The sequence below is a fragment of the Brassica oleracea genome, chromosome C5, assembly GCF_000695525.1.
Source record: "Brassica oleracea var. oleracea cultivar TO1000 chromosome C5, BOL, whole genome shotgun sequence".
Lineage (NCBI taxonomy): Eukaryota > Viridiplantae > Streptophyta > Magnoliopsida > Brassicales > Brassicaceae > Brassica > Brassica oleracea.
Window position 1 is genome coordinate 16,953,524 of NC_027752.1, and position 14,841 is coordinate 16,968,364.

A 14,841-nucleotide genomic window follows, 5' to 3' on the forward strand; every position below is an offset into this window, starting at 1 on the left:
ATCTCATTTCTCAGCTTAGCAGTTCTTGAAGTAGAGAAGAACTTCTCTAAGAATGCTTTCTTGCAGTCATCCCAAATGGTGATAGAGTGGCTGGGTAGAGACTTCTCCCACTGACGCGCCTTATCCCCCAAAGAGAAAGGGAATAACTTCAGCTTTAAGGCATCCTCTGACACCATTGGTTTTTGACAACCCACATTAGTTGTCGAACCTGTCCAAGTGATCGAATGGGTCTTCTAAAGCCAAGCCATGATATTTGTTGTTCTCGATCACGTTGAGTAATCCTGACTTGACCTCAAAGTTGTTGGCTGCCACAGCCGGTGCTCGGATTCCCACTCTATGACCATGAATGTTGGGCCGGTCATAAGTACCAATGGGTCGAGCTGCCCGCGGTTGATGTTCTGCCCCTTGCGGTGGATCTGCCATATCAATATACAATCTCTGCAAGTGGGCTTGTTGCTCTTCTTCTCTTCTAGCTCTAGCACACTCTCTTTCTAAAGCTCTGATGTCTGCTACTATTGGAACTAGGTTTGATGGACCCCTGGTCCTCAAGTTCATACACCTGAAAGTTTAAGGTAGCTGAAGAAGAAGAATCAGTAACAAAACAAAATTAAAATGACTTAGTCTCAGGCAAGTGACTAAATCTCAATGTTCAAATATACTCAGAATCCGGCAACTGCGCCAATTTGATGTTAGGAGTTTTCAAGGCTCCTAAGACAAATGATGTAGTATAAAAGATTGTCGAACCAATTCTAAGGGATTTCAAAGCACCGAGAATGCAAGTACGTACTTAATCTAAGTGCAACCGATAATTTGGATGGTTTTAAACTACTACTAATAATAGAATGCAATAACAGAACAATAAAACAATAAAAGAAGTGACTTATTTTGGTTATGATAAAAGAGAACTCATGGGTATAGGAATTAGACCTTGGGTGATCAAGTTTCAAACTAAGGATGGCAAACGATCAATCAAACTATCAACCTTAAGCTTAGACACAATCTTAAACAAACTCTATGTCTAGATGAATGTTCATTTACTAACATATTTCAAACATCAAATGTCTTTGGTTGAATAATATGAAATCAATCATTACTAACAAGTCTATTGGCAATCTTAACACCATTAACAACAAATGTCTTTGGTAAAGTAAGTTAAAAACTTATGAGAGTTGTCTCAGGCATTTCATCAAACACCTTGTGGGTGGAAAATGCCTAAAGATCAACTTTTGAGAGGCCAACTCAGAAGATGCATTATGAATACTCTACTAGCAAAGAATAAGAAGAATCTACACTATAACATCCTAGATCTAGCCTAATCACCCTTAATCTCCCTAACTCATGAATTCAAGAGTGGATTACTCATTACTCTTCATGATTCCTCTTAAACCCATATTGGATTTCAGATTAATCATGTAGAGAAATACAGATAATAGATTAGAAATCAACAGGATAACATATGATCAAATGAATCAAAGAGATGAACTTTTTCAAGAGGTTTTTGGTGGTTTTCTCAAAGATCAAAGATATCAAGCCTCCAATGGCTTACAAAGTATTAAAACATAGGTTTTTTGGAAGTGCCAAACGTGCATACAAATGACCAAAAGGTCCCCGAGAAATCATAATTTTCGATAGCAAAATAACGCGGAGCGACTTGCAGGTGTCGCTCCGGGAAGTCGCTCCAGGGCCGATTTTGGTGTCTCCATACGAGAGGACGCGAGCGACCTTGGTGTGTCGCTCCAACAGGTCGCTCTGAACATCGGTAGCGACTTCGGCACGTCGCTCTGGGAGGTCGCTCCAGGGTCAAATCTGTGTGTCTCCGGACGTGAAAATGCGAGCGACTTCGTGCGGTCGCTCTGGGAAAGTCGCTCCGGGATGTGGTGCACAGAAACTTCATGTAGTCGCTCCAGGAAGTTGCTCCAGGCAGTGCTCGTCCAAAGATCACTCTAATCACCTCCTTTGAGCTCCAAATGCACCCAAATGTCTCCACGAACTCCATGTGGTACTCCAATACCTAATAGAGACATATGTATGCAAAATGCAACCTAGACATGGCTAAATCCTAGTCTATATGATGAAAATGCACATGAATAAATGGATAAAACAATGTAAATATGCAAGATATCAGTAGGATGCTAAAATCTGCCGCTTGCTTGTCGCACAGTATGAGTTTAACAATTGTCGACCTGAGATAGAGGTGTATGTATGAAGAGAATTATGATTTCGTTTTATCTATTGTGTTAGACTTACATGTTCAGCCGTAGACCAAACGTGGCATCAGTATTGATTTCTGGGTGGTACGTATTTCTTTTTTGTATTATGAGTATCTGCCCGACGACATCTGCACATTGATTCTGAGTTAGAATAAACATCCATGTTTGTTTAATTGATATTGGGCTGACTTACTTACCAGGTAAGTAGGTAGGTAAGTAGGTGGGTGTAGTGGCTAAGCGCATTAGATTTTTGTAATTCTGAGGAGAGAAATTGTGAACTGGAAATATTGGACCAATGTCTGTAACTTTCGATGTTATTGTCTTTTGGTTGATCTGAATGTAATACGGCAGTTAGGTGAGTTTTCGATGTCGTGAATTATGTATGACAAAAAATCTTGAAAATTCATATATATCTCCCTTGGTTAAATTTTTTGGGTCATTTGGCTGAATGTTTCCGGTGAGCCGACCTTCTAATAGTTGTCCCTGAATGTGAACAAATTTTGTTGTGCCGAACCAATTAAGTAAATAGTGAGTAGTTTAAATCAAATATGTTGGATTGGAAAATACATATATATGTATATGTTAAAGTTTTAATAAAAGGCTTACGTGGTTGTCGTATCACATGAAGCCGATGCAAATTTGAGTATTATCTGTTTGGTGTTTTCTGATGTCCCAAACACTTCTTATACATACCGTGATAGGGCGCACTGAAATCCCTTCCTGAAGTTGGTGGATTCTTTGACGAATGTGTTGCATGTGAGATATCACTGTAAAACATGTGATTTTAAATAAAGGCATACATTCACCAGTATTACAAAGTTGTAATATATTTAAATTAATATTCCGTTAATTATTATATATTTCATAAAAATAAAAATAATTTATTCTAATGTTGTTTGAATTGATAATATATGTACATACTTTTTTTGTAAAATTATTAGGTCCGCGGGTGTAACCAAAACAATATCATTCATACAAAGAAGAAGAAATTCGGGGAAATTACATATTTACCACTTTCGTGCTACCACTTTTCATTTTTACGATCACTAAAATGACATTTTCAAAAATACCTTCTTCATTAAGTTGCAAAAGACTTTTATGCCCATGTTCTTTATATATATAATAAATAAATAATTAAATAAATAAAAATCTACAAAAATAAAAAATAATTTTTTTAATTTTTTTCTGAATTATACTATTTCGAAATTCAAACCCTAAACCCTAAAACTCAACTCTAAACCCTAAACCATCAATCATAAACCATATTTTTTTGAAATACGAACCCTAAACCCTAAACCATCAATCCTAAACCCTTTTTTTTTAAATAAACCCTAAACCCCGAAACATCAACTCTAAACCCTAAACCCCGAAACATCAACTCTAAACCCTAAACCCCGAAACATCAACTCTAAACCCTAAACCCCGAAACATCAACTCTAAACCCTAAACCCCGAAACATCAACTCTAAACCCTAAACCCCGAAACATCAACTCTAAACCCTAAACCCCGAAACATCAACTCTAAACCCTAAACACTAAACCTTCAACTCTAAACCCTAAAACATCAACTCTAAACCTTAAACCCTAAACTTCAACTCTAAACCCTAAACCATCAACACTAAACCCTAAACCCTAAAAAGTAAATTCTAAACCCTAAACCCTAAAAAATTAACCCTAAACCCTAAAACATCAATTCTAAACTCTAAACCCTAATAAGCCTAACTTTCTAAAAATACGAATTGTGATATGTGTTCTATGATAATAATAATATGTGATGTAACATAATTTAAAATTTCAAATACCAATTATTTTCATATTAATATATTTAGCTTAGTATATTGGGAGAAGCGTGAGACATTACAATCTTCAAAAGTATGTATTTTTGTACCTGAAGTTTCCAAAGAGGGTGTTGGAGGTGGGTTTTCCATTCTTTTATAACTCTTTCCTGAGAATCAAACAGGAGAATCAAACATTAGTTCCTAAACAATTGTTTTTTTTGTTTCAAACAGGATCAATATTTGTATATCTTCGGTTTGTTAAATAATTGTTACACTTACAAAATCTTCTCGGGAGCTTCTTGGACAACCGTATAAGGAGCCAAGGATGAACCGGGAAGGAGAAGAATTGTGTTACAGAGCGTTTGGTAATAGAGTCTATAAACGGGAGTAGGAAGTTTAGTTTTATTTTTGCATTGTTTTAAGGGAAAGATATCAGTGATTAGATACAGGAATATTTTCTTACCTTACCTTAGGAAAACACATTTAGTTATTGTGTTTGACTTAATATGATTAGTGATTGCATGTCCAGTTGGGTTTCTCATTTAACTTTATGGATTTTTGATATGGGAATATACCCATACTGATTGTCGGCTCTAAGACAGTCAGATGCAAATATGTAAAAAAAATAACTTGTTTTCCTGCAGTGACTAACTGGACACTCTGATAATTCTTAACAAATGATCCCAAAAAAACTCTGGCAATTCAAACTGAAACAAAACCATAGTCATGAAAAATATCTCTCAAAACTCAAACTCAAAATGAAAAAACCATGAGGCAATAGTAAATCTGGAAACAAAAACACTAAAACTGCATCTAAATTTCCATCTCTGAGAAGACTCACGCGAACTCTAGTCCCCACGCTTAGGGCGTTTAGCTTTCTTTAGCTCAGTACCGTCACAAGTTCTCTTACTCCCCTCTGCAGAATCCACATGGTTTATGGATGTTTCCTCCGATGCTGCAGTAGTCTGGTTACCTTCCGAAGACTCTGTCGCTGGTGGAGTGTCTAGAGGGAGGATTTTGGTCACGGTAAGAGATCGGGTCTTGCCTGAGAAGTTATGCTCTATAACTTTGACACAAAATTTATGCCTCTGACCGATGGTGCTGATCAGAGCTTCCGGAACAGGCGCCTCATGGTTAACTCCTTCGTTCCCATTAGCCTGACATTCAATCAAAACAGCGTCAAGCTAATACTTTTCAGAGCAATGTCTGAGAAAAAGAAGACAGCGTGAAGTCAATACGTTTCAGAGCTTAAATACTTATAAAAAGCTACCTCAAAATAGCTTCTAACTAACTCTGATGTGGGCTTCCCAGTGAGCTCACGACCAGCATCCCCAAGTAGCACAATAACAGCTTGTTCACTGTTGTCATAAACAGATATCTTTGAAAGGTACCTGTTATGAAACAATTAGAACCTAATACCAATGAAAAATTAATTGAAAGTCAGACAAGAGTTCTTACTGTGCCACACCGGATACGTTAACCTTCCCACACTTTTTGTTTGTACAAATCAACGAAGTTGGGCCTTTGCTAACCTTACTATGGCACCCACTGCATGCAATGTAGTACCAAGCAGAACCATGCACGACATCATCGAGTGTAGCCGTGCACTCAAAAAAGGCATCCTGTGGAAGTGCATAAGAATATAAATTTCTCTTACTGATTAAATATATACAGATTGAGTTTACCTTTGCGGTTTCCTGCTTGATGTAGGAGAATATCTCCCCTATAGTCATTGTCTCACGTTTAGTTACTACCTCTGCATTAACCTGCTCAGCAATATCTGGATTAGACCCCAACCTGAGACAGAGTAGAAATCATTGATTTTGTCATTCACTGCAATGACGTAACGTGGGCACTTCATTAAGTAAAAGAGAAAAGCAAAACACATAAATATTTACCAACTGAAGTAATCTATGGTAGGTTGGACATCGTAGTCCATAAACACACGCGAAGAGGACATTGAGGTCAAGGCAAGAGTACCTGTTGTCACATGAAAAAACCCATTAAAGAACACAAACTGAATATATGTAACTGTAAAAAACCTATATTGCAGACAGAAAGCAGAACCTTCGAGAGTCTTCGTGTTAACGGTCGTGACCAGTAACACAGTGGGTGTGCTCTCGTACGACTTAAACTTCTTACAGAAGTCTCTTGCAGCCTGATCCCAAAGGTATAGCTTCATGACCGGTCTACTGCCCAAAAACGATACTAAATACTTAAGAGGAGTAAACAGAAGTTGTGTTTAAAAAATAATGAAAACATACTCATGTGATTGGATATGAATCAGAACACGCCTCGCCTTTGCTATCTCCACTTCGTCAAGAACGGGGGCCTCAACGATACTCTTACCATTAACCAACTTCATGTGGCCAACAACATCTATTACATTGTTCATCAATAGTGTTAGTAATTAGCGTAAGTAATTATGTTAATTGATATTACGTGAAAAGCTAAGATCGCAAACACGCAAAGTTTTCAAAGTACTCAACAAATCCAATCATCGACTCAATAAAATCCGAGGGCCGAGTACAGAGAGTATTTAAGAAACCCAAAACATCGATATAGCTAAGTCGAGATATATATATCTAAGCAGCAAGAAAGGCAAAATCACACGTCTAATAATCAAGTAGATATATATATATATATATATATATATATATATATATATATATCTAAGCAGTAAGAAAGGCCAAAGGAAGGAGGAGCAAAGGAAGGAGATGAAACGAAACCATTGAAAAGAAATTGATTGCGAAATTGATTGAGAAGAAACTGATGGTGAAGAAGGGGATGATCAAAACTCAAACGCTACGGTTTCAAGGGAGAAGACGAAGAGAAATGGGGAAGAGGCGGAAAGACTCGCGACTTCGTCTCCGTAGATCTAGGTTTAGGTAGACGACTAAGCCCAACCGAAATCAAAACCAATTCCAAGCCCATACGGAAAGAAATTAAGCCCAGACCGAGAACAAAATGTTCTGATTGGTCAATTATTTTTGAGGACGTGGCAGCCTAGATTTTGAGGAAATGTTGTTTTTAGTATTGTGATATACGGGCCTATCTAAGCCTGGACGTGCGCACTTCGAAGTAACAACAGATCAAACATAATTTCTGATAAAAAATACAATCAAAGACTCTTATAAAACAGTATCGTGCTCTCTCAACTCAAGTCATCCCAATCAAGAAAGAAACTCATGTTTGTGTTTCAATCTTCTCACCAACAAACAAAAAAGGACACTTCAATAGTGAAACTCATCAAACTTGGTTAATCCAAAAAGAGGACCAAACCACTTATCGATCATTCTGCGAATGCTTATCTTCAAGAAAAAGAAACATCCGTGATCATGGTCGTGAACTTCGTCGTTGTTATCAAAAGGCATTTCCTGCCAGTAGATACGCTTGGACGTCTCTTGATCAAAGAGAGGCTCTTTAACCTTGATGTAACGCCGTTGTAAAGACTTGGGCATATGCTCGAACAGAGGCGTGGGGGTCCCAGCTGGATACCAGAACGGAATCAGATCCTTTAACGACACTTGCTCCTCGGTTCTCCTCTCATTCGTCGGCCTCGGCGCCGACGGCAATATTTGACAAGAACCCAGTGATAGTTGTTTCTGTTTTTACCGTGGTTTTGGAGTAACAACTAAAAACAAACAACAGAAAATTGTGTTATGGTGATATAATTATAGAATTAATGTTGGATTAGAACTTAAATACTAGTCCGGCTATGAATTAGATGGAGAAGAGAGCACAAGCGTGTGTTGTTGGGATTTCTCTCGAGAAAGTCAGGTGAAATTTCTGAAGGTTAACTATTATGATCAGATCCAGGATTGAAAAAGATTTAAGCTTCAGAAAGAGTCTTTTCTTTTTAATTAGTCCCAAACCGATTGGCATTAGGATTCGTTTTAAGACTTTTATTTTTAATTGTTAGCCAATATAAGCTAGAGTTGAAACCATCATATGTTTATTTTTATATTAAAGAGGCGTTTCTTCTTACAGAAGGGAGTCAGAAATCGGCATGGTCAAGCTGCTTATAGACTTCACAATGACTAAATGTAACACAATGAGCATCATCCATGTGACTCACATAATCTTAGCTCCAGAAAGTGGCCATGCATCATACAATACGTGTAAACGACTGTGTTTCAATGTATTGAACATATCCTCTCTTTTTTTTGGTTCCCCAAGTATTGAATTATATATGTGTAATAAAACTATATATGTGTAATAAAATTAGTAACTTTTTCTTATGAATCCTGATTTGACATATTCTATTTAAGCAATAGATTACATACATTCGTTGAGTTTTATTCGAGAAAACATGGTTAGAATATGGAAGATTACACGTATACGATTATGACATTACTAAAGAATTAAAGATTAGTGTCAATAGCCGAGTTTTTCTTGGGTTCACCCCCTAGGGTGAACCTATAGGTTCACCATCCACTAATAAGTTGCCAGCTCATATCTAGTTTTTCATTAAAAAAGAAGTTAAAATATAATTAGAAATATAATTATTAACTTAAAAAATAGGGATAACGAAAAAAAAGGAAACAAAAAAAAAAGAACACGGCGACCGCTTGTAACCCTCCTTCGTTGAAAGCTACGGAGAATCACGGAGAAGAAAAAAAAAGGAGCAAAGAAGAGTATCAGAGAAGAAGGTACAAAGTCATTAACATAATTGACCATATAGTCGTTAGATTTTCGTGAATCACGTCAAATTCTCAAAATCTATATATAAAATTGGTCAACTAACCCTAACATATAAAATTGTTCTTGTCTTTGGTTTTACAGAAAGTTTGAGAAGGAATGGAGAATAATCAATTAAGTGTTGTTCTTGGTGGTCAGCATGGATCTAATTTACAAGTCTCAGGTGATTCTAGTTTGATAATTCAAAAGTTAACTGAGGTTTATGAACTCTGCAAATTCCAAATTATATAATAAGAAAATACAGAGCTGATTTTGTCATTGAGTTTACAAATAGGGTTTGGTGTTGTATTGTGGGGAATGAGAAGGTGACTTATTTAGCAAGAAAAGATAATTGAAGTTAGGTGGTAGGGACATGCGGTTTCATTGTGACGTACAAAGTTGGTTCTCCTTTAATCAATTTATTATATTAGTAACTGTAAATAACGTACAAATTAAAAATGGGTTCTTGATGAATTTTGTTCTCACATATTGACAAAGAAGATGATGAGATCTTTTCTTAATCTGTTGTCTTCTCTCTTTTCAGGTGATTCAAGTTTGATTCCTCGAAAGTTGATTGAGTTTTTGGTTGACGAAGATGACGTTTCACTCAGCGACAGTGAATCTGAGGAGGAATATGAAATAGTCAACAAAGAGGATCAACTTGCAACTGAAGGTGTTGATGCTTTAGAAGCAAACAATGAGAATGAGAGGAGAGGTGAACTTTGTATTGGAATGGAGTTTAGTTCTGTTGAGACTGCGCATAAAGCTTATTGTAAGTATGCAAGCAGTCATGGTTTTAATGTAAGGAAACAAAGGAGGACGAAAAAAAATAAAGAAGATGAAAAGGTAGCAAGGATTCTTTATGTATGCTCAAAAGAAGGGGTTAGGAAGGAATCTAAGTTCAAAAGATCTTATACCCGACCAATCACAAGGTGTGGTTGTAAAGCTCATATGGCTTGTTACCTTCAGAGTAGCGGTAGGTATAAGATTGTGTCTTTCGAACCGAATCATAACCATGACTTAGTGAGGACACCTATGAAGCATTTGCTGAAGGGAAATCGAGCAGTCACTGTCTCTCAAAAACAACATGCTGATGATGCTGAGATGTCAGGAATTTCAGCAAAAGCAACTGTTGAAATGATGAGCATGGAAGTTGGGGGGAGAGAAAATCTAGGTTTTTTGGAGAAAGACTATCGCAATTACATATACCGTAAGCGGATGGTAGCAATGATAAAAGGAGATGCTGGAGCAGTTTTAGAATACTTTCAGAAAAAGAAAGAAGATAATTCTTCTTTTTTTTATTCAATGCAACTTGATAAAGACGATATGATCACTAATATCTTCTGGGCGGATGATCGGTCTATAAACGATTACAATCTCTTTGGAGATGTCATTTGCTTTGACACAACTTATAAGACCAATGAGTATGATAGACCATTTGCTCCATTTGTCGGGGTTAATCATCATAAGCAAACTGTTGTGTTCGGAGCTGCTCTTTTATATGATGAAACGACTGAGTCTTTTAAGTGGCTTTTTGAGACTTTTCTTGGAGCAATGTCTGGAAAACCACCAAAAACAATTCTTACTGACCAGTCTGCAGCAATGGCAAATGCAATAGTGAAGGTGTTTCCAGAAACAAAACATAGGTTATGTGTCTGGCATATTTACCATAATGCCGCCAAGAATTTGAGTCGTGTATTTCACGGACCAGACCAGTTTGCCATGGATTTTGGAAAGTGTGTATATGACCATGAGGAAGAAGAAGACTGGTTATTGGCGTGGAGTGATATGCTCAATAAGCATAAATTGACAGAGAATAAATGGTTGAAGAATTTGTTTGAGGTGAGAGAAAAATGGGCAATGGTATATGGCCGTCATACTTTTACAGCCGATATGGTGAGCACACAGCGTAGCGAAAGTATGAATAGTATTTTGAAAAGATACTTGAAGTGCAGTTTTGACTTGTTGACCTTCTTTAAACACTATGAGAGAGTGTTGGATGATAGGAGATATAAAGAATTAGTTGCAGACTTTGCTATGATGCATACTTCGCCGGTATTAGTTGCTTCTGTAGAGATGTTGCAGCATGCAGAAGAAGTGTATACCCCAGAAGTGTTTACCTTATTCCAAAAGGAATACACAGTCATCGGTGATTATGTTGCAAAAAAGACCAGTAAGTCTGAGATGGTGTATGAATACAATGTATCTTATCGTGGGGTTGCACGAGAGCATTTGGTTAAGTATGATGCTGCAAACCAAACAATACATTGTAGTTGCATGAAGTTTTCATTTGCTGGGTTCTTATGTCGGCATGCCTTGAAAGTGTTGGACAAAAAGAATGTTAGAAGAATTCCATCTACTTACATTCTGAATCGATGGAGTAAAGAGGCAAAAGCTCGAACTATATCTTATTATCATTCAGAGATACCTAAAGAAGCAGTGAAGGAATCGATTGGAAAGCGATACAGCCATATTTGTCGTACTTTCCGTGAGATTGCATCTGTTGCTGCTGAACATATAGAACTGACATCGTGTGTTGATGAAGATGCGATTGAGTTGCTTAAAAAACTGGAGGAAAAGAAAAAAGAACTTGTGAGAGCTAATAAATGGATGCCCCATACTTCAGAGGATAAACTTGTGGAAGAAGAAGAAGAAGATGAGGACGTTCCAAATGTACGTGGAATAAAAAGGAAAAATCCTGTTGGACGACCAAAGAACCAACAAAATGGACTCCATGGTCGATTTAAAGGTGTTCTTGAAAAGAAAAAACGTGGTACATCAAAATCATCAAGTAAGGCCAGAGTAAAGAAAATGTTATCATTTCAGGTATTCGATACATATTATTAGTTTTTGGTTTCTGTATTTTTTTCATTGAAATGTGCCTTAATCAATACATGTATATACTAATCATTGAATAAATTGATAAATACTTCAGGAATCAACTCCTATTCCCGATACGCAGTCCACCGATCTGATCTTACATAATGAGCCACTTATCTCTCAAGTACTCAAGGTAAAAATTTCTTTATGTATTGTATTTATAATTTAGTTATATGTCAATTTTACAAATTTTGATAAATGATTCAAGAGCCAACTCTTTTTTCCGGTACCCAGTCATCTGTTGCTGTCACCAATCCGACATTACCTAGTGGATCATTTTTCACGCAATTACTCCAGGTAAATTTTTCACTCTATATGTTATTTATAATTAAGTTATATGTCATTTAAAAAACTTGTTTTTGTAGGACTTCGACAAGAATTATGGCGATGGTTCATCGAAAGTCTTTGACAAGAATTATGGCGATGGGTCATAGGGTCGCCTGTTTTTTATTGGTGTTTTGTATTTTTTAATAAAAGGTGTTTTGGACAAGTCCACCATGGGATATTACTTCTTTGACGAATGTATACATTGTGGTCACTTTTTCTTGTTTTTACTCTCTCAGATTTGCTTTTGTTTCAACCATGACACAAGCTACCACACACTCTCTTTACCCTCTCACGTTTGGTTTGTTCTTGTAGATAGAGAAGAAAGATAACTTTGTATGTCTACATTTTTACTTACTCTTAGAATTGGATTTATCTTTCTTATAACACCACACATACTTATAGTAGTTGCTCACTAACTACAACACATGCACTTAAACAACAACAAAATAGGTGTCCTCAACTTCTCGTTGGTTTGTAACCAATGTGCTCTCAAGTTGACTTTCTTCTTCTACGTCTCTCTTTGCTTACTTCTTCTTGTTCCTTCGTTTCTTGCGTTTCAAGCTTCCTTCTTCTCCTTTTTCATTCTTTGTAGCTTCTTTCGTGCTATTCTTGTTTGCTCCTCTTCTTCTATGTGACTCTAACATCAATAGGACCAAAGACAGGTCATCATATTACCGACTCCGTCAGCTACTTTACAACCAGACATTAGAAAAGGAGATTTTGATCCTTGTGGACCTGTAACAAGAGATAGTGTTAGCAAGTAGAAGGAGAAGATAAAGCAAAAAAATTGAACAATCAGAATCATGATGAATTCACAATCTTGCTTTCACAGGTCATGCTAGATTCATCAATGGCAAGAGAATGGCCACTAATTAGCACTCCATCCGCAGGGACCTGGTCACCTATTCTAAGAGTATAACATCTCCGAAAACAACATTATAGATTGAAATCTTCACTGTTCTCCCTCCTCTCATGACCTGTAAGAGTGTTAGTTTCTTAAAATATCAGCTCAAAACAATATAATTTGCAATCAATCTAAGATGTTAAAGCATGCACCACTAGTTGAAACTTGAAACTGAAGAGATTGGAGATAATCACTAACAGCTGAAAGAATCAAAAGAATCAAAAAAATCAAAAGAGAATTTGACGTGATTCACGAAAATCTAACGACTATATGGTCAATTATCTTAATGACTTTGTACCTTCTTCTCTGATACTCTTCTTTGCTCCTTTTTTTTTCTTCTCCGTGACTCTCCGTAGCTTTCAACGAAGGAGGGTTACAAGCGGTCGCCGTGTTCTTTTTTTTTTGTTTCCTTTTTTTTCGTTTTCCCTTTTTTTTAAGTTAATAATTATATTTCTAATTATATTTTACCTTCTTTTTTAATGAAAAACTAGATATGAGCTGGCAACTTATTAGTGGATGTATAGGTTCACCCTAGGGGGTGAACCCAAGAAAAACTCTCAATAGCCGGCTCTTATAATATACTACGGTTTATAGTTGAATATGATTCTGTACGTTTTATAGTTGTTGGTTATTGCAACGATTATGTTAGTGCAAGACACTACAATTGTACTGCATAAAATAAATCAAGACACAAAACAATACAAGTAAACACTCTGCTTTATTAGAATTTCTTTTAAACAATCTATCTTATTATATAAAGCATGGTTCTTCAAAGTTACTAATTAGCATGATCGCAACACATGTCAATTTTATATTTTAAGATTGTGATATGTGTTAATCTATCTCATAATTAAAAATATACTATATACAAAGATATTAACAAAAACAAATTTTATTAAAAAATAATTAAAAATATTATTTAATAGTCTTATTATTATTATTATCATCTTATTATATAAAGCTTAGTTCTTCAAAGTTGTTAATTAACATGATCGCGACACATGGCAATTATATATTTTAAAATTGTGACATGTGTTAATCTATCTCATAATTAAAAATATATATACTGAGATATTAACAAAAATGAATTTTATTAAAATAACTATAAATATTATTTAATCCTAATTTTCCTTTTTTAAATCCTAATCAAAAGATAATTGCAAAATATTATTTGATAATAATTTTTCTTCTAATATTGTGACATGTGTTTAAATATATAATGATTTAAAATATATAATAAGATAATATAAAAGAATTTTGAAAAAACTACTTTTAATATTACTGAATAGTAAAAACAATTTTTAAAAAATATTTAGTAGTAATTTTTTGTAGAAATTTTCCTTTTTCAAAATCCTTAAAAATAGATTTGAAAACAATTTATTTCATCTAATTTTACTTTTCTAAAATTTTAATAAAAATATAATCATAAAAGATTATATTGAGATTGGTTCTTCATAATTGATAATTAACATGATTGTGACACATGTCAATTATATATTTGAAAATGTGATGTGTTACACTATCTCATAATCAAAAATATATACTAAAATAATAATAAAAAAATTCTTAAAAATTAATTATAAGTATTATTTAATAGTTTTATTATTATTATTATTATTATTTTATATAAAACTTATTTCTTTAAAGTTTTTAATTAACATGACTGTGACAAATGTCAGTTATATATTTAAAAGTGTGATATGTGTTAGATTATCTCATAATCAAAAATATATATACTAAAATAATAAAAATGATTTTTCTTAAAAATTAATTATAAATATTATTTAATATTCCCTCCGTTTTTAATATAAGTCATTTTAGAGAAATTGTTTTGTTCCAAATTATATGTCGTTTTCGGTTTTCTATGTAAAATTTATTAATAATTAATCTTGTTTGACCAATGATAATATATCTTCTATTTTTCTATTGGTTGAATTGTGGTTAGGTAAATAATTAATGATGTTTTTGTTTAGAAAATATAAGAAAATAATGATTTTCTTAATCTGTGTGCATAGCTGTAAAACGACTTATATTAAAAAACGGAGGGAGTATTATTATTATTT

The 14,841-nt window shown here is 34.9% G+C and overlaps 2 protein-coding genes and 1 long non-coding RNA gene across 3 annotated transcripts; 1 reads left to right on the top strand and 2 right to left on the bottom strand.

Annotated features, from left to right (window-relative positions):
• Positions 1-4,835: 4,835 nt before the first annotated feature.
• LOC106344654 lies at positions 4,836-7,448 on the bottom strand. Its single transcript, XM_013783985.1, has 8 exons — positions 7,316-7,448; positions 6,252-6,366; positions 6,055-6,179; positions 5,886-5,967; positions 5,673-5,784; positions 5,446-5,609; positions 5,258-5,378; positions 4,836-5,144 (listed from the first exon to the last, which is right to left on the bottom strand). Exons 1-8 carry the CDS (start codon positions 7,446-7,448, stop codon positions 4,836-4,838), a joined length of 1,161 nt encoding a protein of 386 aa, XP_013639439.1.
• Positions 7,449-9,144: 1,696 nt separating this feature from the next.
• LOC106293151 (protein FAR1-RELATED SEQUENCE 5-like) lies at positions 9,145-13,100 on the top strand. Its single transcript, XM_013728826.1, has 2 exons — positions 9,145-10,504; positions 13,018-13,100. The coding sequence occupies exons 1-2, from the start codon at positions 9,169-9,171 to the stop codon at positions 13,086-13,088; spliced, it is 1,407 nt and encodes a 468-aa protein (XP_013584280.1). The 5' UTR covers positions 9,145-9,168; the 3' UTR covers positions 13,089-13,100.
• On the bottom strand, positions 12,232-13,195 carry LOC106293152. Its single transcript, XR_001260375.1, has 3 exons — positions 13,077-13,195; positions 12,691-12,851; positions 12,232-12,609 (listed from the first exon to the last, which is right to left on the bottom strand). It is a non-coding gene; the product is annotated as an uncharacterized LOC106293152 (long non-coding RNA).
• Positions 13,196-14,841: the final 1,646 nt, after the last annotated feature.